At 36.4% G+C, this 26,923-nt stretch overlaps 1 protein-coding gene across 1 annotated transcript in view; it reads left to right on the top strand.

The window, feature by feature from the left end:
- SKIC3 (SKI3 subunit of superkiller complex) overlaps positions 1–26,923 on the top strand; it is a 98,637-nt gene that overhangs the window by 58,757 nt on the left and 12,957 nt on the right. Inside the window, 7 exon segments of the mRNA XM_017859658.1 lie at positions 82–154; positions 2,534–2,587; positions 2,765–2,873; positions 6,165–6,293; positions 12,063–12,184; positions 14,260–14,418; positions 18,768–18,920. Coding sequence (XP_017715147.1) covers positions 82–154; positions 2,534–2,587; positions 2,765–2,873; positions 6,165–6,293; positions 12,063–12,184; positions 14,260–14,418; positions 18,768–18,920 — 799 coding nt within the window.

Raw genomic sequence — 26,923 nt, 5'->3', positions numbered from 1 at the left:
TTAATAAATTGTTGATTGCTTGTACATTTTGTGGTTAAAGTAACTTGTCCCTAAGCCTGCTACTTTTGATGATCTCTTTAGCAACCCTGGTGACCCTGCTGTTTGGTCTCTGTTGTCTCGAGTTGTTGCACAGTATGCTCAACGAAATGCAAAGGTAAAGTAATGTTTCAAATTCTAGCAAAAAGATAAAATAACTTGTGGTAAATATGATAATTTTAAACTATGGCATTATTCTTCTGAAAGATAATTTATACAATGAAGAAAGTTCTGTTATTAGCTAAATTTTCAATTAGTCATTCAACGAATACTAGACTGAGTTTTCTCCATGTATCGTTGCACTGTTCTAGATGTTGTGGGAGCTACAAAGAAGTAGGAAGATCTTTTTGAACACATACAGATTATGTTAATGATATGTGATAAAATAATGTAACACTGCCAATAGTAAGCATTAGCTATGTGTTTTTGAATCCCAAAAGATAATTTTATTTAAAATCATCTTAAAGATAATGCAGTAAGAACTAGAACACTGCTAATATACAAGTATATAATTATAGATATGAAGTCACTGACATCTATAAAGGATTATACACTACATTTTAGTTTGTAACAGCCAGATATTTTCAGGAGTCTGTATTCTTCTATTAACTTCTGTGGTTAATATATCCTCTCATAGTTCACTTCACAAGTTGGTAAACATAATGGTAATAGCTAATGTTTTCAACAACTTACCATGACTAATAATTCCAATATCTGAAATCTACAAGACCTACACACTTGTTTGACGTCTGTGAGTCTTGTTTGTTATTCCTACTGAATTTCATTCTTGGTGGCTTGGTTTCTTTGTTTACCCAGTTGTGTGTACTTGAAAATTATTTCTAGGAATAATTTGAGGCCTAGAATTAAGGTACCTTTCTACAGAAATAATTTGTACTTGCTGCTGGGTGCTTGGGAGGTCCACCAATCTGGGACTATGTTATACAAAGTTTAGAACTTGGGGTTTTTGGACCAAGCAGGCTACTTTGTGCCTGGGTTGCTAGTTCCTGAGACCTGGCTTAATTCTGATTCACCTTGAATCTTAGGGTGTGGCCTGTTGGGGTCTCAGCTTATTCTGATGTAGGTCTCCTCTATACTCACCTCCTTGTGTTAACCTGGGCCTTAATTTTTGTCCTACTAGCCCATGCATCCTTCAGGCTTAAAATTAAAATTTGTTAGTATTTGGGCCAGGCATGGTGGCTCATGGCTGTAATCCCAGCACTTTGGAAGGCCGAGGAGGGTGGATTACCTGAGGTCAGGAGTTCATGACCAGCCTGGCTAACATGGTGAAACCCTCTCTCTACTAAAAATACAAACATTAGCTGGGCATGGTGGCATACACCTGTAGTCCCAGCTACTTGGGAAGCTGAGGCAGAAGAATCACTTGAACCCTGGGAGGCGGAGGTTGCAGTGAGCTGAGATTGTGCCACTGCACTCCAGCCTGGGCGACAGAGCAAGACTCCATCTAAAAAAAGAAAAAAAGAAAAAAGAAAAAAAAAAGAAAAGAAATTGTTAGCATTTGCAAATGGCAGAAGCGGCTTCCCTGCTCACTTGTCTCTCTGAATTCCAGTTTTCCCTTTCAATTTTGAGCTGGTAAGTCCTTAATATCTTGTCAATCTTTCAGTACTTTTAAGAATATGTTTTTAAACTCTTTTATCTCAGTGCTTTTCAAACTTTAATGTGCAACTGAAGTCACCTGGTGATCTTGTGAAAATGCAGATTCTAATTCTGTAGGCCTGAGACGGGACCCAATATTCTGCACATCTAACAACCTCTTAGAGAGTGTGGACACTGCGGATGCACAAGCCGCAGTTTGAGCAGCAGGGTTTTATTTCACATTTTCATTATTTTAATGAATGAGTTGGCTCAAAGGACCTGGAAGACCACTGTTATTCAACTCCAAAATTACCTGAATGAAGCGCTTTATTATGTGTTAGCTATCAGCATTTTTATAATCTCAACAACCATATGAAGTAGCTGCAATTATTTAAAGTTATAGATTTCAAATTGATCTAATGAAAACCCTGTGATGCTACATGTATTTTTCTTATTTTTAGTATTGAGTTGATTATTGAAGCAATGATGAGCTTCATGGTGCCTTGAACTTTATTTATTTTACTGGAGTATGTAAGTTTTGAAAATACTGTGTATTTTCATATAGTAAGCCATGTTAATTTATCTTTGTGATCTTTCTCAGTCTTTATAATCTTTTATATTATTAGAAAATGTATACATTTGGTTGGTAAAATTATGTAACTTTTGAGCCTATAAACGAATATTTTGAAAGAAGAGTTGGTCACAGTAGAAAAGATTTCCTTTCACAAGATTATTAGTCTTTTCAAACAGTAATAATAAATTGATACTTTTAAGAAGGTTAGGAGTTGTGAAAGTGGTAAAACTGAACCTTTCCAGTGATTTAGTAGAAAGGCCTTATCAATCTTAAATTTACTTTTCATGAAAGTTTTGCATTTGTATGAATCATCAATATTTTCTGTTCTAGGGAGGTGTTGTAGCAGGAAATGTGGCTCATATTCTGGACTCAAATCACGGAAAGGTTAGTTTGTCCTAGTACAAAGGAAATGTTGAATTTATTAAATAATGCTGATGAAGGAATAATAGTTTTCATAGCCTTAGTGATTATATCATATCAAATAGAGCCTTTTAGTCAGTTTGAAAGAGAGGGAGCTATAAGGAAAATTGGCTAACATACTTCTTTTCTCTTATGTCGAAGGCGTTGCTGTACACTGCAGTAAATCAGTTGGCTATGGGAAGCAGTTCAGGAGAAGATGAAAAAAATGTTGCACTAAAGACCATTCAGAAGGCAGCTCTCCTTTCTCCAGGTGCGTGTAATATCTATTTCATTAATTCCAATTTTTTTTTCTAAATACATATTTTGTAAGTGGGGGAAAGATCTTGCACACAATATATATTTTATTGGCATTTTTTATACCAGACAAAAAATGTGCATAGTTTAGGTCTTCTACAACAAGAGTTTGAGTGATTAAAGTATTTTGCACTATGTAAGTGTTTAATACAATATATAATGCTATCAGAAATGACTTGTTAAATTGATGCATTATAGATTCACATAGTTTCAAGGTGCATGTGATAATTCAGTACATTTATATTCTTGAATTTGGATTCTATCAATCTTGCATTTATTTGTGATTTATAGGAGCAAAGTTTATATTTCCATGAAATAAGTCAAAAGGGAATTTTAAGAAAATATTTCAAGATTTTGCATATCATTTGATTATCTGCTTTTGGCTACTGATAATTAAGAAAGCATCAATTATCGAAATAGGCCTAAAGGAATGTCTGCTTAATGATACTTTATTATTACCTGTTACTGAAAATCTGAACTATACATGTATTTTCAAGAAACAGTTTTATTTCCATTTTGCATCAATATGGTTTGAAGAGTTTCACCTATAGTTGCTAAATTATTTAACATACACATTTAGATATTTTTATGTGTAGTTAGATTCTTGAAGGGTGGGGATGTATCTTGTGTGGTAACTTACAGATGCCACAGTTATGGCCTCACCTGAGCTAACTGTGTCATATATAGGCTGTTGATCACAAAGGTACTGAGGAATGTTACTTAAGCTTGTTCCATCACTACTACTGGAAAAATGCCGTAGAAGACTGGAATGTCTAGCATTATAGGGTTATAAGGTATATTTTTACATAATACAGTATTTTAAATATGAAATAATGCATGAAATTTATTTTCCTTTAACTCTTAAGATGTGTTAGATCAGAATGCTATTGCTTTTGGCTAAGCACTGTTGGGAAAGAAATTATACCAAGAACAAGTTCAGTGTTATCTTTGACAATAAATTGTAAAGACTCTCATTAAGTTGCAAAATATCTAAATTTCAGGGATTATTTTGTAAACTAAGCAAAAAAATCAATATTCTGTTGTTTATCTTTTCCTTCATTTTGACATAGAAATAAAAAGAGACTAAACATTTTGATTTGTCTATGTTATATACATATTGGTAGGTTTTTTATTTTTGGAGTTCTCAAGCAGATATTAGATAAACTTACTCTCAGTAATTCTTATTGTGGATCCAGAATGATAAAAGAGCTATTAGCCTTTGATTGTGTAAGGACAAAAACTTTAGAAAGGTGAGATTGCCCAGATTAGGTCCTCTCTAATGATCTCTGATGTTCCCGGATTATCTGGATAAATACATACTCAAGGAAGCAGAGACATCACATAAGATGCTAGAACAGTGACTTAGTGGCAAAGATGAGTGCCTGTTTGAGACTTGTCCTTAGAGTCCAATGCAAATGAATATAACTGTCGTTGTGTGTAGTGGCTGTACACCTAGTCCTTGTAGATCTTTAGATGAACAAAGCACAGTATTGATAGATGTTATTCCAGGGAGTCTTGTCAGGAATTTAAAGATAATTCCGAGAATTTAGAATTGAATGGAAAAAATTCCAATTTCTGCTAGATCAGTGCTTCTGTGATACTAAGAGGTATTTTTAGCAAGCTGTATTTTAAAATTTTTGGGTTTGTAGTTTATATATTATCTTAGAGTCACTCTATTTTATAGGGAATTTGGTTTGCTGGTCATCTGTGGAAGAGTTCATGGAAACAGTAATTATTTTGTATAGTGATAGAGGAAATTGCTGCCAGCTATTGTCCATTCTCCAATCAGAAATCCAAACTATACAATACTGTAAGATCCCTAAAGGGGCTATCCCTTTAATCTTAGGATTAAGTTAATATTCAGAGATTGAGTCCACTTCAGTTAGAATCATAGAATTTAAGACCCTATGGCACCTCAGCTATTATCTAGTTTAGTTGTCTTGTTTTATAAGAAAATGAATCCTAAAGGAAGAACTACCACACATTAATTAGTGGCATGGCTAGACCTGAAACCCACGTCTAAGGCTGTCATGTGCCTTTATTTATATAGTAATCAGATTTTATCATAAATTCTAGGAAATAGTCCCCATTTGTGTATTCTGGAATTTGATTGTCTGTGCTACTTAAAATAAGGTAGTCATTATATGGAGTGGAAATTGTTTCATTATATGGAGGTATGTATTTAACTTTTTGTAAAAGTGTTTGATCTGCATAAGATTTTAATGATTCTTGTAATTTTGTTGATTTTGTATTTTAGCAGTAATACTGGTCACCTATAACTGAAGTAGATATATATTTCAGATATTTGATAAGAAACATATTGGGTGGGGTGGTCAGATAAGAAAAAATAGAAAACTAAAGCTAAAAAGTATGATCAAGTGACTATATTGTTAGCCAGCACCCCCTTGTGAGATTTTGAAAGCATTCATTTGTTTTTTAAGAGTAGCAGGACTAAAATATTAACTTGTTGAAGTAAAGGGCAAAATAAGATTTATAAAAATAAATGACCAAACAAATGAAAAGAAAAAAAAACTTCTAAATTCCAAATCCCCTTCACGTTTCTTTTTTTCACAACTTTCTTAAAAAGAGAAGTCTTTATGCATAATCTTTTCTATGCATAGAAAGTTACCTTCCAACTCACTGCTGTTGGACTTTTCTCCTTTTCCCTCCCCTGAAGCTGCTGTGAAGGGTGAAGGAAAGAAGGAAAGATCAAATGAATGAAGGATATATAGTCATATAAATGCTTCACTTGGAATGATGCAGTTACTTTCATGCTTGCCTGTTAGAATATAATTAAAATCTTGAGTCTTTCCTTTGGCTTAAACTTTTCTTAAGAACTGAAAAATTGTGTTATCTTCCTTGTCCTAGGACTGAGTCTTTAAAACAGCAACTACTAAGTGACGAAGATGAGTGAGACTTATCCTTGGTGTTCAGTGCAAGTGAATCTAATTGCCCTTTCCACAGTAATACAGCACGCTAGGCAGCTGAACTAACCAGCCATGGAAGAAGAACTTAATAGGATGCTTGTCATCCTCTGATATGTTTGGAAAAATTGGCAAATCTTGAAAGATGAATGTAGCAATGTGTCTTGAAAACAAGTGCAATTTAATTTTCCTTTGAGAAAGTGAAATTTTTTTTTAGATACAATTTTTTTTTTAACTTGTAAACTCTTAATCTCATCTTTGATAGTTTTTAAGCAACGTGTTGATTTTAACAAGACTTATCACTGTGTATTTCCTGTTTTTAGGTGATCCTGCTGTCTGGGCTGGGCTAATGGCAGCCTGTCATGCTGATGATAAACTGGCCTTAGTGAACAAGACTCAGCCAAAGAGGATAGATTTATACTTGGCACTGTTGTCTGCTATTTCTGCTTCAAGTAAGTTTTAAAAAGCTTCTTTATACATAATTTAATTCAGATTTCTTGCATGGTTAAATCCGGAATACAAACAGCTTCAGCACATATTGTTATAAAAAATATATTCATTAGGCCGGGTGCGGTGGCTCATGCCTGTAATCCCAGCACTTTGGGAAGCCGAGGCAGGTGATCATGAGGTCAGGAGATCGAGACCATCTTGGCTAACACAATGAAACCCCGTCTCTACTAAAAAATACAAAAAATTAACTGGGCATGGTGGTGGGCGCCTGTAGTCCCAGGTACTCTGGAGACTGAGGCAGGAGAATGGCGTGAACCTGGGAGGTGGAGCTTGCAGTGAGCCGAGATCACACCACTGCACTCCAGCCTGGGCGACAGAGCAAGACTCTGTCTAAAAAAAAAAAATATATATATATTCATTAAAATCCATAGTATAATATTTATACAAAAGTGTGATAAGCGTATGTATTTTCTCTTCCAGATAGCTTAAAAAGCCCAATAGGTTTTGTTAGCTGAAATCTTTCTTTTGTAGCATTTACTTACTTTGAGACTTTACCAGCGTTTTAGGATAGAGGTGACCTGGAAAGAGTCCTTTACTGAAACCTGCATTGAAATTGTCCCGTGATTCCTCCTGGGAATGTTGGTCAGAATAAGCTGTTAATCTAATCAGATTTAGTTAACATTGTATTGTAAATCTATAAATTTCTTCACTGAAAAGTGACATAGATTAACCTACTTAAATTAATAAATAGATTAGCCTGCTTTTGTCTTGGGACATTAACTTTTCACTGAATTAATTTTAGGTTATTAATCATTTTTTAGTAAATGTTAAGCATCATTACTGCCAGTCTTTTGACTACTAGGGCAAATTAAGAAAAGTAGGCTTTTGTTTAATGGTATTCAAATTGAAATAGTTTAATAAAATGAATTTATTAAGTGGTAAATCAGAAATACCTGTAACAGTTATTTTTAAGCCATACTCTCAGATTAAGAAAGAACTACCTATTTTTATTTTTTATCCACATTGACAATCTCTGTCTTTCATTGGTATGTTTAGACTATAGGTGTTTGAAGTGTTTGTTGATTTAATTGGTTTAGTATCTATCATATATTTTACCATTTTCTATTTGTTGCCCTTGTTCTTTGTTTCTGTTTTTGTCCAACTATTTTTCTGTGTTTTGTAGTTTTAATTGTGCATTTTATTTGATACTATTTTCTCTTCTTTGTTAGCATGTCAGTCATATTTCCTTTTTTACTTTTCTTTTTTACTGGTTGCCCTTTTTTACTGATTGCAATATACATTTACAATTAATCCAACTCCATTTTCAACTAACACTGTACTGCTTTATGGATAGTGCAAGTCCTTAGAGTAAAACAATCCTAGTTATTGTCCTTTATGTCATTGCTCTTTTGCTTGCACATAAGCATACGAGTCTATGTACATCCATACACACATAAGCACACATAATCAAATACATTGTTGCTATCATTATTTTAGTTTTTTTTTTTTTTTAAGAGATGAAGTCTTGCTGTGTTGCCCAAACTGGCCTCAAACTCCTGGGCTCAAGTAATACTCTCGCCTGAGCCTTCCAAGTCATAGGTACAAGTCATCATGCCAAACTAATTTTTTTGTTTTAGAAATGAGGTGTTGCTATGTTGCCCAGGCTGGTCTCAAACTCCTAGGCTCAAGCAATCCTCCTGTTTTGGCCTCCTAAAGTATTGGGATTACAGGTGTGAGCCACCACATCCAGCCTATATGTGTCTTAATAGGTGAGACTAGTTTCTTGTAGGCAGCGTATATTAGGTAATTTTTTAAATCCATTCAGCCAGTCTATATATTTTCAATGGAAAATTCATTTACATTCAAGGTTATCATTGATGTGTGATGCCTTATTTCTGTTGTTTAATTAGTTTTTTTTATATGCTTTATTTCTTTCTCTCTTTATTGTATGTTATTGTATTTTGGTGGTTTTTCTGTAGTGGTACCATTTGTGTCCTTTCTCTTCCTCATTTGTATGTTTGCTTTACCAGTGAGTTTTTACTTTTGTGTGTTTTCATGATGGTAAATGTTGTCTGTTCTCTTTCAGGTTTAGATTCCATTGAGCATTTCTTTTAGGATAGGACTGGACTAGTGGTGATATTCAACTTTTACTTGTCTGGGAAAACTTTATTTTCCCCTCATTTATGAAGGATAACTTGGCTGGGTATAGTGTCCTTGGCTGATAGTTTTTTTCTTTTCAGCAGTTTGGATATATTATCTTATTCTCTACTGGCCTGGAAAGTTTCTGCTGACAAATCTGCTGTTAGTCTGATGGGTGTTCATTTATAAGTAGTATGCTTTTCTCTTTCTGTTTTTTGTATTCTCTCTTTGTCTTTGACTTTTGGTAGGTTAACTATAGTGTGCCATGGGGAACATCTTTTGGAATTGTAAATATTTGTGCATCTCTAAGCCTCCTCATGTTTTCAGATGTGTAAATCTCTTGCTAGAATTGGGATATTTTCATCTATTATTTTGTTAAATAGTTTTTCTAAACAAAATAACTATGTTTTATTTTTGCCTTCTAGGACACTGAAAATTTAAATATTTGGATGTTTTGTGGTGTTCCATATGTCATGTAGGCTTTGCTTATTTTATACTTTTGTCTCACTAAGTTATTTGAAAAGATCTGTCTTTAAGTTCTGAGGCTCTTCTGCTTGATCTAGTCTGTTGTTGAAGCTTTGAGATGTATTTTGTATTTCGTTCAATGAATTCTTCATTTCTGGAATTTCTGTTTGGTTACTTCTGATGATATCCATCTCTTTGGTAAATTTTTCATTAGTATCCTACCTTGCTTTTTGTAATTTCTTTGTACTGGTGTTTAGTATTGTCTTGTATTTTACTGAGCTGCTTTACTATCAGTATTTTGAATTTTTCCCCTAGGATTTCATAAATTTCTTTTTGATTCAGATCTGTTGCTGTAGAATTATTATGTTCCTTTGGAGGTGTCATATTTCCTTGCTTTTTCTTGTTTTCTTTGTCCTTACATTGATATATGCACATCTAGTCTAACAGTCCCTTCCAATTTTGGAATTTTCTTTCGTAGGGGAATTTTTTCCTGAAGATGTATAGCCATGGTGTTGTTTGGGTAGGTCACTTTGGCTTTGATTCTGAATGTAGTCTCTGATTTCTTTGGCTGTGGACAGCATCAGTGATATTTGTGATTTCTTTGGTTTGTTAGGATACACTTGTTAGTGGAGGCTTGGTGAAGTTTTGGTGGGGCCTGGGATGCCAGATAGGCCAGTCTTTGGACCCTAGTGGTGGCAGCAGTGGGCTAAGCTTGCCTGTCCTTGGATGCCAGAGCAAGGTACAGTGGCACTGGTGTTAGTGAGTTTAGGCAGGCCCATTCTTGTGCCACTATAGATGGATTGCCCAGGTTCCAGGAATGGCAGCATTGGTGTATTAGGGTTCTCCTAGAGGGACAGAACTAATAGGAGATATATATATGGAGTTCATTAAGTATTAACTTACACGATCACAGGTTCCCACAATAGGCTGTCTGCAAGCTGAGGAGCAAGGAGAACCAGTCCCAGGCCCCAAACTGAAGAACTTGAAGTCTGATGTTTGAGGGCAGGAAGCATCCAGCATGAGAGAAAGATGTAGGATGGGAGGCTAGGCCAGTCTCGCTTTTTCGTGTTTTTCTGCCTGCATTATATTTGCTGGAGGCTGATTAGATTGTGCCCACCAGATTAAGGGTGGATCTGCCCTCCCCAGCCTACTGACTCACATGTTAATCTCTTTTGGCAACACCCACTCAGACACACCCAGGATCAATATTTTGTATCCCTCAGTCCAATCAAGTTGATACTCAATATTAACCCTCAAAATTAGGCTGGGTAGGTGGGTGTGTTCTTGAGTTCCTGGGCAACAGGCATGGTGTGGGTGATGGCAGTAGCAGTGGGACCGACCCTCTGGGACCCAAGCAGTCCACACTGGCATTAGTGGTGGCTGCAATGGACTGAGCACACCAGTCCCCAGGCCCACGTGTGGTACATGTGAGTGAGTGCCAGCTGCGGTGTTAGTGGCAGATTGGATGGGCCTGACCTCAGACCCCAGAGGAGTGCTCAAGTGCTAATGGTGGTGGTCTAAGCTGGGCAATCCCCAGGCCTCAGGAGGGCATGCTTGGGTACTCTGGGGAGTGGAGCCAGGCCAAGTAGGCCTGTCCTTAGGCTCCCTGGTGGTACATGCGGGCCCTGGCTGTGATAGGCAGGGGCAGAGTGATGCTGGGCTGCCAGGAAATACTTTGTTGGGAGCAGCAGCTGCTGTATTGTGACCCTGCTACTGGGTAGGGTGGGGTTGCTTTCAGTGTGAGCAGCCATAGGCAGCTGGTTGTGGGGGTTACAGGCTTCAGTCATGCCTCAGTTCTGCTGTATTCCAATGCAGTGATAGCTGCAAGGCAGTGGAATTTGTTCTCAGGGACTTGAATATGCATGGCTGCTCCTTACCGGCAGCTCATGGTGGTTGACAGTGGCTCTCCTCAGCTCCAGCAGCAGTGGCTGTGGGCAGGGAATATCAGTGGGTCTGCAGGGCTGTGGAGATACAGGGGCTGTTGGGCTGCATGGCAAGACACAGCCTGGTAGAGGGCTGGGCTCTCAAAATAGTGCCTCACTCTAGCTGCTTAGGACTCAGGGGTTTGTGGGACTCAGCGTGACCTGATCCCAGTTGAGCAGACAGCCTCACTCCCCTCTCCTTCCTTGCTTTTGGTGTTTCCTATTACTTTTCTGTTGAGGTCCAGTGTGCTTTTTTAGATAATATATCTGAAGTGTGATTGTCTACTTGCTATTTGGTTCCTTTCCATGGACGAGGCGAGCACCAAATGCATCTAATCAGCTATCCTGAATAGCTATCTTAAATTCACTTACTAGTGATTTTACCAAATATTTAAGGGAAAATAATACCAATTCTACTCAAATTCTTTCAGAAAATCTAAGATAGTAACACTTCTAACATCTTCTATGAGGCCAGCATTACCCTAATACCCAAACCACGCAAAGAACAACATTGCTTGTGAAGGTAGATGGAGAAATTCATAACAAAACTTCAACAATTCAAATCCAGCAGTACATAAAAATGATGATAATACATCATGTTCAATTATGGTTTATCCCAGGAATGCAAGGTTGATGTACTGTTTGAAAATGAATGTAATTTGCCATATTAGCACCCGTGAAAGATGCCGAAGAGTTTATACTACATGATTCCACTTATATGAAATTTGTGGAAATGCAGATTGGTCTATGTGACAGAAAACAGATTACGAGCTGACTGGGGACAGAGGCTAGGGGAGGATGGAGTAGGTTGGGGACAAAAGTGATTACAAAGGGAGAAGAGGAAAATTTTGATGATGCTGAATATGTTCATTATCATGATTGTGGTGATGGTTCACTGATATACATGTCAAATATCATCAAATTGTATAGGTTAAAAATGTACAGCTTACTTTACATCAGTTATATCACAGTAAATCTTTACATGTTTTCAGCAAATTATTTTATTGTTTCTTTAGAAGTCACAATTATAAGAGGCTTTGAGTTATTTAACCACAAATACTCTTGCCATGAAACTTTTCAGAAACCTACCTCTTGTCAGGATAGTCTATGGTACATGTGGCACATGTAACTGGAAAACTGTATATGGATGATAAGTCTAATGGTAACTTTTTAGGAACCAGTTACTCCTCTGAGAACACATTATAAATTGCAGAATAAAGTAACATTGACATTTTTTGTTTACAGTTAAAGACAAAAAATTCTTTGAAAATTACAACCAGTCTCTTGAAAAGTGGTCTCTGTCACAAGCTGTCACTGGTCTAATAGACACAGGAAGAATATCTGAAGCTGAAACTCTCTGCACAAAGGTATTATTATGGAATGTGCACTGAAACTCATGGATTCTTATCTTACTTGGAAAATAACTTCAAAAATAGAATATGTGAGGCCAGACGCAGTGGCTCACTCCTGTATTCCTGGCACTTTGGGAGATTGAGATGGGAGGATCACTTGAGGCCAGGAGTTTGAGACCAGCCTGGGCAACATAGCAAGAGGCTGTCTCTACAAAAAATTAAAAAGTTAGCCGGGCCTGGTGGTGCATGCCTGTAGTTCCTGCCACTCGAGAGGTTGAGGCAGGAGAATTACTTGAGCCCAGGAATTTGAGGTTGCAGTGAGCCATGATCACACCACTACACTCTAGCCTGGGCAACAGAACAAGACCCTGTCTCAAAAAAAAAAAAAAAAAAAGAGGAATGCATATTATTTAAAGAGCATGTAGTGGTGGTGATGACAATTATGATGTTAACAACTAAAATTTATTGATTACTCTACTTGCCACAAACCAGTCACCTCATTTAGCATTTTGTATTTGAACTTCATAACAATCTTATGATATGGGTATTTATTATTATCCTCATTTTTACAGTTGAGAAAAACTAAGGCTTAAAGAGGATAAGTAATGTGCACAGGAGCTCACAATTAGGAATGGATAGAGTTGTGATTTGAACTCACTTTCGTCTGACTCTAGGACTCAAGCTCTCATTAAAGGTCTTTAAAAATTTTTTTTATTTGGGTGCCATTAGAGAGGCAGTATTTTCCTTTAATTTCTGATTGCTTCCTTCTTAATGTTATATTTTCCAATATCCCTTCAGTTTTCCAAAGTTCTGGATCACATAGAATGACTGTGGAGATTGTCGAGTGGGTGACTGAAACCTACTCAGTAGTCTGTTTTTACATGCCAGAATTCTAGGGCTCTGTGAATAAATGTATAGTACCTTGCCTAGAATATAGTAGGGACTCAAATATTTACTGAATGAATGAATGAGTTTCCAAAGCTCACTTAGAAATAATGTAATGGTTAAAGAGAGTTTTGAACATGGCTTTTCCTGAAAACATCATATTTCATAATTGCTTACCATGGAGGTTGTGTTATGTTTTTTTGAAAGATCAGGATACATTTTACACAGAAAGAAGAATGGACTTTTGAAGATTTCTCTGGTTCTTGAATTCTGTGAAAAGCAGAGTAATACATTTTTTCTTTTATTTAAGGAATTCCATCTGAGATAAGTTCAGGACAGGGTATTACTCAGTAAGTGCTTACTAAGCATAAATTGTCAGTTGCTATGTGCTCTCTGATAGAATAAGTGATGCCTTCTGAACCTTTCCTTGTCAGTTTGTTGTTCCAATCTCTTACTTAGAAGAAAGCAATCAAATACATTTTAGAAATACATTTAAGATCTAATGAGTAAAAAACAGAAAAGTAAGCTGTTGAGGGACAAGCGATAAAGAAACATTTGAAACAATAGTGGGATGACTTGTTTAGAGAAATTCTTCATATATATAAATATATACACACACAGAGGATATAAATATATACAATACATTTATGTATATATGTAGGTAAGTATTTTAAGATACAAATAGTAGCTTAAGGAAATGGGGAAAATAGGTCATTTTTCTTACTCGCAGTACTCGAAAAGGCTGTGCCTAGAAGAAAGACATGTAGAGTGAATATCTTTGTTAAGAGGTTAAGAAAGAAAAAAAATGTATGCCTCTTTTCTTCTTACATAGTGTAGTTTTTTCCAGTATGGAATAGTGATAGTCTTCCCACTTAATTTTATATTTATATTTTCTTAGTTCAACTATTTACTTACATTCAGAACCTAAATTTTTCAGGATATCACTTAAGAGTAAACTAAGTCAAAGGGAAATATATGTAGACTACAATAAGAGTGTTACTGATTGTAAAGGTTATTTAAATGTAAAGTTTGATATTTACAAGCTGTTCATTGTTTTGTTTATTTAGTTTTTGCAGTTGTTTACTGTTTAATAAGAAAAGGTATAAACATTCAGAATTTTATTTTCCCAACTTGGAGAATATGCCTTTTACTTTTAACACTTAAGAACCTATTTGATGTATTCCTATTTGGGATTTGATTTCTAGAATTTAAAAAGTAACCCTGATCAGCCAGCCGTTATCTTACTTTTGAGACAAGTTCAGTGTAAACCACTCCTGGAGTCACAAAAGCCACTCCCAGATGCTGTACTTGAAGAATTACAAAAAACAGTCATGTCCAACTCAACCTCTGTTCCAGCTTGGCAGGTAAGTTTTCTCCTTTCTTTCCTGAGTCCTTAATTAAAACACTTCATAATATTAGTTAATGTCAGGGCTATGCTCCATCTTTATTTGATTTGCTGTCATTCTCACCATGTTATCTCTCAGTTTCAAGGTCTAAAAAAGGTAGTGTGGTTAGAGGAGCTAAGGAAGTTTAATACTAATGTAGGATCTGCTACAATGATGATTTAAAGCTTTTTAAGTTATTGATTATAAATTTTCTCACTTTAAAACAATGATGAAAATACTGTCTTTTATATGGGTTGATATGTTATAGACATTTTATAATAAGGGTATCATAATGGTGTTTAACTCTGCCTTTAGAGGGGATGTGTATAGTTTCTCCCTAGCTACTTTACAGATAACCTGTATTTAGTGCTTTTAGAAATAATTATTTTCAGGATTGATGCTTGAATCAACAGATCATCTGCTCTTTCAGGTGGCTCTGGTTATCCACAGTGACAAATGTACAATGATCACTGTGTGCTTTGTTCTTATTGATATTAAAATACAAGGAAGCACATAATTATTTTATACAATTATATTTTCTCTGTGCCCCAGAGAAAGTATCAAAGGCGCTTTTTGATATAGATTTATAGAAGCTTATTATCTTACTATAATTTGTTTTTTATTCTGATCTTTTATTATGCCAGCTTTTTTATATCCCTGCTTTAGATAATTTGAAAAAATTATTTGGCATAAAATTACTGGATTATGAAAACTAAGCCTCCATTTTACTGTAATTCTTTTTTCCACTTTCTTAGAGTAAGTTTTCCATATGAGATTTAGGATTTAAGATCAACATCTAGTTGACCTTAGAACGTCTAGTTGACCTTAGATACTTAACAGCTAGACGTTGTTGATTTCATATTCATTATCAAAGGGAGAAATACATTGTCAAACTACAAGGGAAAAATTGAAGGATAAATTATATCATAAGTGTATTAGTCCATTTTCACACTGCTGATAAAGACATACCCAAGACTGGGCAATTTACAGAAAAGGAGGTTTAATGGACTTATAGTTCTCCGTGGCTGGGGAGGCCTTGCAATCATGATGGAAGGCAGAATGCATGTCTCACATGGTGGCCAACATGAGAGAGAGCTTGTATGGGGAAACTCCCCTTTTTAAAACTATCAGATCTTGTGAGACTTATTCGCTATCATGAGAACAGCACAGGAAAGACCTCCCCTCATGATTCAGTTACCTTCTACCAGGTCCTTCCCATAACACATGGGAATTCAAGATGAGATTTGGGTGGGGACACAGCCAAACCGTATCAGTAAGTAAAGTCTTAAGAGATTGCATGTGTGTGTGTACATGTGTGTTTTCTTTTATATTATGGTATAATTCACAAGGAATAAAGTGTAAAAAATCTTTAAAGTACTACTCATTAAATATGGCATGTCTGTTTAACACCTCCCATATCAAGATACAGAACAGTTCTAACAACCCAACTGCCTCCCCCAGGCCTCTGTCAGTTGATCTCCTTGCTTGACTCCCCCTACCCCAATACAAGGAAAACCTCTATTCTGACTTCTAGTTTTTCCTGTTTTTGAACTTTGTGTCAGTGGAGTAGTACTCTTTTGTGTCTGGTTACTTTCACTCAACAGGATGTCTGTGAGATTCATTTGGTGGTTTCATGTAGCCATACTTATTTCATTTCATTTTATGAACATACTATAATATTTATTCATTTTACTGTTGATGGGCATTTGGGTGTTTCCAGGTTTTGTCTGGTATGAATAATGCTGCTGTGACCATCCTTGGACATGTTTTTTGGTGGGACATAGAGCATATGTACGGTTACTTTAGTAGATCCTGCCAAAGAGTTATCTAAAATGGTTATACCAGTTTACACTTGCACCAGCAGTGCATGAGAATTCCAAGTGCTGATATTGCCAGATTGTTGTGTTTTTTCCCCATTTTGGTGAATATGTGGGTAATAATATCTTTTGGTGATTTTAACTTGTGTTTACCTGATATCTAATGACATCAAACAACTTTTCATATGCTTATTGAGCCTTTGGATATCCTCTATGTAAAGTGCTTTGCATAATTTTTAATGGACTATTCATTTTTTACTTACTGAATTATTGGAATTTGTTATATTTCCTGAATCCGAGCACATTTTTGGATATTTATATTGAAAATATTTTCTTATACCTATGGCTGCCTTTATTAATGTTATTTTTTTGATGAACAGTTCTTAATTCTAATGAAGTCTGATTATGGTTTATGCTTTATTGGGATATTCTATTCAAGAACTTTTTGCTTACTCTAGGTTCATGAAGTTTTTTTTTATGTTTTGTTTTAGAAATTTTATTGTTCTACTTTTCATGTTTAGGTCTATAATTTATCCTGGATTAATCTTTGTGAATATTGCAGGAGTTAAGATTTATTTTTATCCATACATAACATAGTAGCAATCTTTGAAAAGACTATTCGGTCTCCATTGAATTACGGTGATGCCTTTGTCATAAATCAATGTGTGGGTCTTCCAGTCCTCCTTATTATTTTCCATTGGTCTATTTGTTTATTCTTTTGTTTTTTATTCTTGAGTATAGCTTTATAATTAGTCTTGATATGTGGTAACATTAAAACCTCCAACTTTTTGTTCTCCTTCAAGTTTGTCTTAGGTCCTTTGCATTTCCAAATGCAGTAGTCCCACCTTATCTGCAGGGGAGATGTCCTAGCACCCCTAGTAGATGCCTGAAACTGCAAATAGTAATGAACTATATATATGTGTGTGTGTGTGTATAAAAATAAATACATATTATTTTTTCCTATACATACATACATACCTATGATAAAGTTTATAAATCAGGCACAATAAGAGATTAACAACAATAACTAATAATAAAACAGTTATAACAATATATTATAATAAAAGTTATGTGAATGTGGTCTCCCTCTTTCTCTCAGAGTATTTTATTGTATTGTACCACAGGTAACTGAAACCACAGTTAAGGGGAGGGTCTACAGTAAATTGTTAATTCTCACCCAAAAAAGCTCTGCTGGGACCTTAATTGAGATTGTTTAGAATCTACAGTTTAATTTGGGGACAACTGACAAAGTAATACTCTACTGAATATTTTCTGTCCACAAATGTGGTATATTCCTCTATTAAGTTTGAAATTTCTCACAGCATTGTTTTGCAATTTTCAACTTAGAGGTCTTTTATACTTTTGTGTTAAATTTATTTCTAGGTATTTGGTATTTTTTGTTGTTGTTCCATTGTGTATGTGTTTAAATTATCTCCAAACATTTAAAAATTCAGTTGATTTTTATATGTTGACTTAGCAGGACCTTGCTAAATTCACTTATTCTTTGAAAGGTTTTGGATTTTGTATATAGAGAGTTAGGCCCCTTTTACCTTTTTCTTCCCAATATTTACATATTAAAGTTTTTTGTTTATTTGTTCTGCTTTATTGTACTGTCTGGAACCTTTAATACAATGTTAAAAGTGGTGCTAAGTAAACATTCTTGCCTTCTTACCTCAGGTAGAAAACATTGACTATTTCATTACTAAGTATGGTGTTTGGTAGAAATTTTTATAAATATCCTTATCAGATTAAGAAGATTCTACTTGGAATACGCTAAGAGAATTTTTTCTTAAATAAATGGGTCTTGAATTTTATTAAAACTTTTTTATGGCATCTATTAATCTTTTTCTTTATTCTGTTAATGTGGTGGATTACATTGATTTTCAAATATTAGGCCAACTTTGCATTCTCAGAATAAGCCCTAGTTGATAATTATATGTTATTGTTTTTATATATTGCTGGAATTGATTTGTTAATAGTCAGCTCTTGTTAAAAGAATTGGCAATATGAGCCAGGCATGGTGGCTCAGGCCTGTAATCCCAGCACTTTGGGAGGCCAAGGTGGGCAGATCACGAGGTCAGGAGATTGAGATCATCCTACACAGTGAAACCCCTGCTCTACTAAAAAAAGTACAAAAAAAAATTAGCCCGCGCGGGTGGCCGGGAGCCTGTAGTCCAGCTACTCGCGCGGACTGAGAGGAGAATGGCATGACCTCGGGAGCGCCCGGAGCCCTTGCAGGTGAGCCGAGGGATCGCGCCACCTTGCACTCCGAGCCTGGCGACAGGAGAGAGAGCTCGTCTCAAAAAAAAAAAAAAAAAAAAAAAAAAAAAAAAGAATTGGCAATATGATAGCCCTTTTTTGACCTGTAATTGTTTTTTGGGCACAGAACTTACCAATAACTAAAAACATAGTTTTACTACATCAAAGTTTATTGAATTTGTTGGAAGCAGGGGTAACAGACTGTATAGTAAACTAAAATCCTTTGCCTCCTTCTCCCTTTTTGTTTCTTAGTGGCTGGCACATGTGTATCAGTCCCAAGGAATGATGAGAGCTGCAGAGATGTGTTACAGAAAGAGTCTACAAGTGGCATCTCAACAGGGCAGTTGGAGTGGGAAGCTCTCAAGTCTGTTGAGACTAGCACTGCTTGCATTAAAAGTCTGTATGGTAAGATCATGTTATAATTATGATCATGAAAAATTGATATTTTATCTTTCTTTGACATGAAGGCTTTTTACTTAGTAATATTCGATTGAATTCTTGTTGTTTCATTGTCTTCTACTGTGGCTTCTTGATACACTTTGTATTTTGGGTTTGTGGTGGATATAGAGCAACATAAATCTATAGACTACAGCAGAACTTTGTCGATGTTTGGGGAAAAAAGATTACAGTTTTAAAAGTTGAATTATAGTAGGATGTACATTTTTGTTTCTTGGTGAAACAAATTGTATTAGAATTAAATTTAGCTACTCAATTGTGACAAAAATGTTAATAGTGAACGTTTCGGTCATTCTCATTTCAATTCAACATTCTTTAAGAGGGATTTCTAGTAACTTATGACCTAACAAGCTATTTTCAGATACCAATTTACATATATCAATCTGAAAGTTTTACATGCTGGTAGGGAAAATTTGTCAAGATACATGTTTAAGTGAGAGTGAGGGCAAACTGCAGAACAGGATGTATGATATAATTCTAATGGAATGTTCATATATGTGGTATGAATTTTTAAGAATATATATCTCTAAATGCACCATGTGTGTTTCTGCATATGCTTAAAGCACAAAGATATAATTATATGGAAAGATATAGAAGAAATATAATGGCAGTTATTTGGAGAAAGGGACTGGGGGTTTTAAGGGATGGTAGAGGATAATTTTTCATTTTATATCTTATGATAGTGTTTGGATTTTTTTTATCATATCCTTATTATTTTGTTAAACTGTCATTATTTCAGTTTTACATGGTTAGAAGAAATTATCCTACACAGCCCTGAAGTAACTCTTGTTTTTACCGTAGTAACCCATGAGAATGTTAGTTGTTCACTTTAGGCATTTTGACAATGAAATATGGAATTAGGACTTTTTTTTTGGCTTTGGTGGCATTACTGTAGAGCACATTTAAGAGCTTCTTATGTTGGGTTATTTCTGTTCATTTTTGCTTCCTTGCTCTGTCAGTCTGCCTGGGGTTCTCTATAAATGGTTTTGAATGAATGGACAAATAATAATAATGTGGCCAACTAATTGTAGTTCACTCTTTTGTTTTGTTTGCCCCATTTTTATATATAACAAAGGTCTTTATGATCTTGGTAACTGGTGAGCCATAGAAGCCACACATAGTACCTATAACATGCCCTTCAGTTTGTGAACTGGAGAAGTAGACACTGTTTTCCCCTAACTTATTATTGGTTACTTTTCAATATTATTTGTTGATTTTTATTAATACTGGGAAATTAAATCTGACCTGGAATAGAACAAATTAATAATAGTTGTAATAATAGCAAACTGTAGCACTTAGTCTGTGCTAGGTACTGTTATACGTGCTTTATTCTTATTAACTTATTTATTAATCACAATAACCCTATTTGACAGATGAAGAAATTAGCTTGCAGTTCAGTAATACCCATGTATACCTGTCCCCGCCAGCCCACTCCCCCGCCCCACCTTTACCAGTAGTACGCCACAGAATTATTTTCTCTAAGAGCCCATGTTCTGGTTCTACCATTTACTACCTGTGAAACCTTCAGCCAGTTAAACTATTTAAAGCTCTTTTCTTTTTCTGTAGTAGAGGAGATCAGAATACCTATTTTACATTCTTGTGGCGTTTGAATAATGAAGTAATGTTTACACATGCCTTTGTAAACCTTAAAGTGCTGTCAATCCAATTTGTTCTTGAAAAAACATTTGACATCCAGTAATTATAAAGGAATAAAAGGTATGCCATATTTCTATGGTAAACAGCTGGCAGTATGGGGAAGATGGATATATTAAAATAGACATTTATAAAAGTCTTTATTTGAAAGTTTTATTATATGTGATAAAATGTGATCTGGATATAAAACCGACAGTTGGGCTAAGATACTACATATCAGATTCCAAAGTGAGATATCAGATCAAGAGAGATTGCTGTGTAGCATATAAGATCCTCCAGGATAACCTGAACTCAACCCTGAGCCATGGGACATTCCAGTACCCCCAGGGCTGTGGCATACAACTCAGGAGTATGGAGCTGAAATCTGTGGCTGGCACTTGAGTTGGGGAGGAGTCCCTACCCTCAAGAGCTGAGAGGGGTGAGGCACATGGGTTCCTGGGCAAGGACAAGAGTGGGGCATGCCTCCCTTTGCAGGGCCAGTCCAGAAAGGTTTTGGCATATCTCCCTGCCATAGCCCCTGCACAAGGAGACCCCACAACCCAAATCACCTAACAAAAGTAATGTGGGCATGGAGCGAATGATCAGAGGGGGCTTCCCTAAGGCCCTGGAGCAGAGCTGGTGAGGGGGTCATTTCTATCCTGTCCCCGCCATCACCACTGAAGAGAATGCCTGTGAATATGAAGAAGTACAAAAGAGCCATGTGGCTAAGTGTTAGCCTAGGTGCCCACTGTTACTCTTATGCACTATCAACTGGATTGTAGCCCAAACTACACCACTAAAAATTATCTTGCTAAAATATACACCTGTGAAACCAAGTGCAAGAATTTACCTACACATAAAGATCCTGTACAGAGCCCTGACTCTTTGGAAGCATCCAGAAATAAACCAACTGACTATAGTCAATTTATACCACAGTTAAAGGAACACCAACTGTATTAGTCTGTTGCATTGCTGTAAAGAAATACCTGAGATTGGGTCATTTATAAACAAAAGGTTTTAATTGGCTTATGGTTCCACAGGCTGTACAGTAAGCATAGTGGCTTCTGCTTCTGGGGAGACCTCAGGAAACTTACAATCATGGTGGAAGGCAAAGGGGAAGCAGGCACATCTTACATGGTCAGAGCAGGAGCAAGAGAGAGAGGGGGGAAGTACCACACACTTTTGAAAACCAGATCTCATGAGAACTTACTCAGTGTATAGTACCAAGGGTGAATGGTGCTAAACCATTCATGAGAACTCTGACTCCATGATCCAATCACCTCCCACCAGGCCCCACTTCCAACACTTGGGATTACAGTTCAACGTGAGATTTGGGCTGGGACACAGATCCAAGCCATATTACCAACCCTCCCAGATGAGAAAGAATCAGCACAAGAACTCTGGCAATTCAAGCAGCCAGAGTGTCCCTGTACCTCCAAATGTAGCCTACTGGTTCCCCAGCAATGGTTCGTAACTAATCTGAAGTGACTGAAATGAAAGACATAGGATTCAGAGTCTGGATGGCAAGGAAGCTTATCAAGATTTGGGGGAAAGTTGAAACCCAATCCAAGGAATCCAGTAAAATAATCCAAGAGCTGAAATGTGAAATAGTCATTTTAAGAAAGAACCAAACCGAACTTCTAGAGCTGAAAAAATCACTACAAGAATTTCATAATACAATTGGAAGTATTAAAAGAAGAGTACATCAAGCTGAGGAAAGAATTTCAGAGCTCAAAAACTGGTTCTTTTAATCAATTCAGTCAGACACCAAAATAATGAAAATGAATTTTTAAATGAACAAAACCTCTGAGAAATATGGGATTATGTAAAGAGACCAAATCTACAACTCGTTGGCATTCCTGAGAGAGGATAAGCAACTTGAAAAATGTATATTAGTCCACAAAAATTTTCCTAAATTTGCTAAAGAGATTGACATAGAAATCCAAGAAATACAGAAAACCCCAGCTATGTACTGTACAAGATGATCATCCCCAGGGCACATAGTCATGAGGTTTACCAAGGTCAATGCAAAAGAAGAAATCTTAAAGGCAACTAGAGAGAAGGGTCAAATCACATACAGAGGAATCCCATCAGGCTAGCAGCAGACCTCTCCACAGAAATTTTACAAGCTAGAAGCAGAAGAGTTTGGTGCCTATTTTCAGCATCCTTTTTTTCTTTTTTCTTTTCTTTATTTTCTTGTTCTGAAGTATCCTTAATGAAAAGAAATTCTGACCAAGAATTTCGTATCCCACCAAACTAAACTAAATAAGTGAAGGGCAAGCAAATACGGAGGGAATTCATTGGTACTAGTACAAAAACAGACACACTGACCAATGGAATATGATAGAAAACTCAGAAAGCTGTACACCTACAACAATCTGATACTTGACAAGGTTGACAAAAACAAGCAATGGAGAAAGGACTCCCTATTCAATAAATTGCTTTGGGTCAACTGACTAGTCATTTGCAGAAGAATGAAATTAGACCCTTACCTTTCAGCATATATACAAACTAACTCAAGATGGATTAAATATTTAAATGCAAGACCCCAAGCTATTAAAATTCTAAAAGAAAACCTAGGAAATACCTTTTTTGACATCGGCCTTGGCAATGAATTTTTTGGCTAAGCATCCAAAAGCAATTGCAAGACAAACAAAAATTGACAAGTGGAACCTAATTAAAGAGCTTCTGCACAGCAAAAGAAACTATGTACAGAGTAAACAGACAACCTACAGTATGGGAGAAAATATTCACAAACTATGCATCTGACAGAGGTCTTATATCCAGAATCGATAAGGAACTTAAATCATTAAGCAAGAAACATAACCCCATTAATGAATAGTTGAAGGACATTAACAAACACTTCTCAAAAGAAGACATACAAGTGGCCAACAAACATATGAAAAAATGCACATCCCTATTAATCATCAGAGAAATGCAAATAAAAACCACACTGAACACCATCTCACATCAGGCAGAATGGCTATTATTAAAAAGTCAAAAAATAACAGGCTGGATGTGGTGGCTTATGCCTGTAATCCCAGCACTTTGGGAGGCCAAAGCGGGTGGATCACTTGAGCCCAGGAGTTCAAGACCAGCCCGAACAACTTGGCAAAACCTCATCTCTACAAAAAAAATTAGCCAGGCGTAGTGGCATGCACCTGTAGTCCCAGCTACTTGGGAGGCTGAAGTGGGAGAATCGCTTGAGCTCGGGAAGTTTAGACTGCAATGAGCTGAGATCTTGCCCTCTCACTCTCTCCTGGGCCACAGAGTCAGACCCTGTCTCAAACAAACAAACAAACAAACAGTAACAACAAAAATAACAGATGCTGGTGAAGCTGCAGAGAAAAGTGAATGCTTAAATGCTCATGTCCTGTTGGTGGGGATGTAAATTACTTCAGCCACTGTGGAAAGCAGTTTGTAGATTTCTCAACTTAAAGCTACCATTTGACTCAGCAATCCCATTACTGAGTATATACTCAAAGGAAAATAGGTCATCCTACCATAAAGACACATGCATTCGTGTGTTTATCACCGCACTATTCACAATGCAGAGACATGGAATCAACCTCGGTGCCCATAGAGTGGATTAGATTAAAAAAAAAAAATGTGGTACATATCTGCCATGGAAATACTATACAGCCATAAAAAAAGAACAAAATCATGTCCCTTGCAGCAGCATGGATGGAACTGAAGGCCATAATTCTAAGTGAATTAACACAGGGACAGAAAATCAAATACTGCATGTTCTCACTTGCAAGTGGGAGCTAAAGATTGAGCACACATGAACATAAACATGGGAACAACAGACACTGTGGACCATTGGGGGTGAAGGAGTGGGACAGGGGTTGATAAACTGCCTATTAGGTATTGTATTATGCCCCCTAACTGGGTGCAATATGCCCATGGAGCAAACCTGCACATGTACCCTCTGTATCTAAAGTTAAACTTGAAATTAAAAAAAAAAAAAAAAAACATCAGAAGAGTGGAGTTAGAAAAGGATTCTTGAAGACATTTCTTTGGAGAGGCCTGTTGCCTCGCCCTTTTCCCCCTGGCATGTTTCTATAGACAGATACACACAAAGTTGAGGAAGGGAGTGCTACCAGAGAGAGGGAGGCTTCAGTCTGTGTCCTCTGGGGTCCTGGAAGCATGTGTCTAGAAGCATATGAACAGGTATCTAACATGTTTCAGAGACTGTGGCACTCAGTCTAAGGTGTTAGGACAGAGAAGAGGAGAGTTGCTAGCGTTTTAGAAAGTGATCACATGTTTCTGGGAGAGAGTGATCAACAGTAGATTCATCCCAAAGGTAGGGAGGAGTATCAGTTTGTGCTATAGGGAGGAAAGAATGAAGGACAGTTGCTGCAGACGGAATCAGCAACACTCTCAGAGTTTGTTAGATCCAGAAATGAGCAATGCCAGTGGTAAGAGTGGGTTGGTATAGGAGGTATCCTAGATCCTGTTCAGTAAGGCCACCTAGAGGGATGATGGGATGTCAGCAGAAAGGAATCTGAAGTTTCCACATTGCTAGAGGATGTGGAGAGAGTGAGAAGAATAGAATACATTTACTAGATTAGTGGAACTGCAGGTGAGCAGGGCTGGCTTCATGGGCATGCAGCCTTCTCAGTTACACAGGGCGTCATACTTGATTTAATGTTCTGTAGTTGCTATCTTAGAATTCTTGATAATTTTTTAACAAAGGGCCCTATACTTTATTTTGCACTGGGCCCCAAAGGTTATGTTGCTGGGCCTGCTGATGAGAGACTACCCATGAAGTTGGGAGTCTCTGCTAAAGCCAAGTTGAGAAAAAGAGCTTTAAATATCTGTCAACCCTGGAGAGCTTGGCACCACCTTACAATGGCACCAGTTAGATACAAACTTCTAGTATTTCAGTAGGGCCCTGAAGCTACAATTAGCCACAGGAGGTGGGAGTATTGGGGAAGAGGAACCAGCCACCTGCTACTGCCTGTAACCATACTCTAGCCTGGGAGCCGAGGGGAATTGAGGCGGGGCAGGGAAGTATGTGCAAATGTTACTTTTCAACAAAGACTGAGTGTTGAGAAAAAAAGAGGACATTCTAATTGAGACTATATTTGTGGATGAATGTAAGAAAAATGGAATAAGACTCATGGGGCCTAATGTAATTTACATCCAGGGACACAGAAAAAGTATCTCTCAAATAAATGTTAAAGAGGTAGTGGGAAAACAAAATAGAAGTATTCTGATCACTTTGTTTAATATGCCAGGTATATATAGCAATTTTTTCCTTACAAAGACATCTTTGGGCTAACTTTACAGAGTGTTTTATATGATTTCATAGAATTTAGAGAGTACATTATTGAAAGCATCCAGTGAGAGTTTTCTGTTACTGGTTTTTAATAATATGTTAAGAATAATTGTATTAGAATGTGCTTTGCCTTACTTTCTTTGTCAGATATATCCCAGGGTTGCCGCTATTTATAGACGATGCATCATAACTGCTGTTGTCTATTTTCACATTCATTATAGCTTCCTCTTACTGGATTATACAAATTGCTATTGCCTATACTACACTCAGATAATTGTTGTAATTTTTGTTACGTAATTTGGTGTTTGAAATAGACTATATTGACTTTATTAAAATATATATTTTAGATACTTGTGGTTATGAAATCTTGGTCAAAATTTGAGATTTTTAAATGAAACTTTCTAATGCATTTTTTTCTCTTTACATAATTCAGTAAAGTGTTCATCACTTTAGTTTGTTACTGTTTCTTCAGAAATACTTACCTTTGTTATTTCTGAGTCAATATCTAATGTGAAAATAAAGCATGTAACCCAAGTAATATGTATATTGATATCTTAGCCGTAAAGTGAAATTTTAAAAGATTTTTAGTATTGATTGCTTTGATTTAATACCTTTATCTCTGATCTGTTTTGTACTTTTTTATATCGGGAGTTTATTAAAATACTTTATTTCAGCCTTTCCTCTCTCCTTAGATAATTTTTGAAATGTAGAACTTTATCACTACCAGTTAAAGAATCAACTATGTTAAATTGAGTTTTGTATATTTGGTAGACACAAGACTGATAGATTTTATTCCCCTATGTAGTGTAATAGTGCATTTTCTTTGAACAAATATTTTAGTGTTTTTTTTGTTTTTTAATTATACTTTAAGTTCTAGGGTACATGTGCACAACGTGCAGGTTTGTTACATATGTATACTTGTGCCATGTTGGTGTGCTGCACCCATCAACTCGTCAGCACCCATCAATTCATCATTTATATCAGGTATAACTCCCAATGCAATCCCTCCCCCCTCCCCCCTCCCCATGATAGGCCC

The sequence above is a fragment of the Rhinopithecus bieti genome, unplaced genomic scaffold (assembly GCF_001698545.2).
Source record: "Rhinopithecus bieti isolate Rb0 unplaced genomic scaffold, ASM169854v2 scaffold_50384, whole genome shotgun sequence".
Classification (NCBI taxonomy): Eukaryota; Metazoa; Chordata; class Mammalia; order Primates; family Cercopithecidae; genus Rhinopithecus; species Rhinopithecus bieti.
This window is presented reverse-complemented; position numbering and strand designations above follow the sequence as displayed.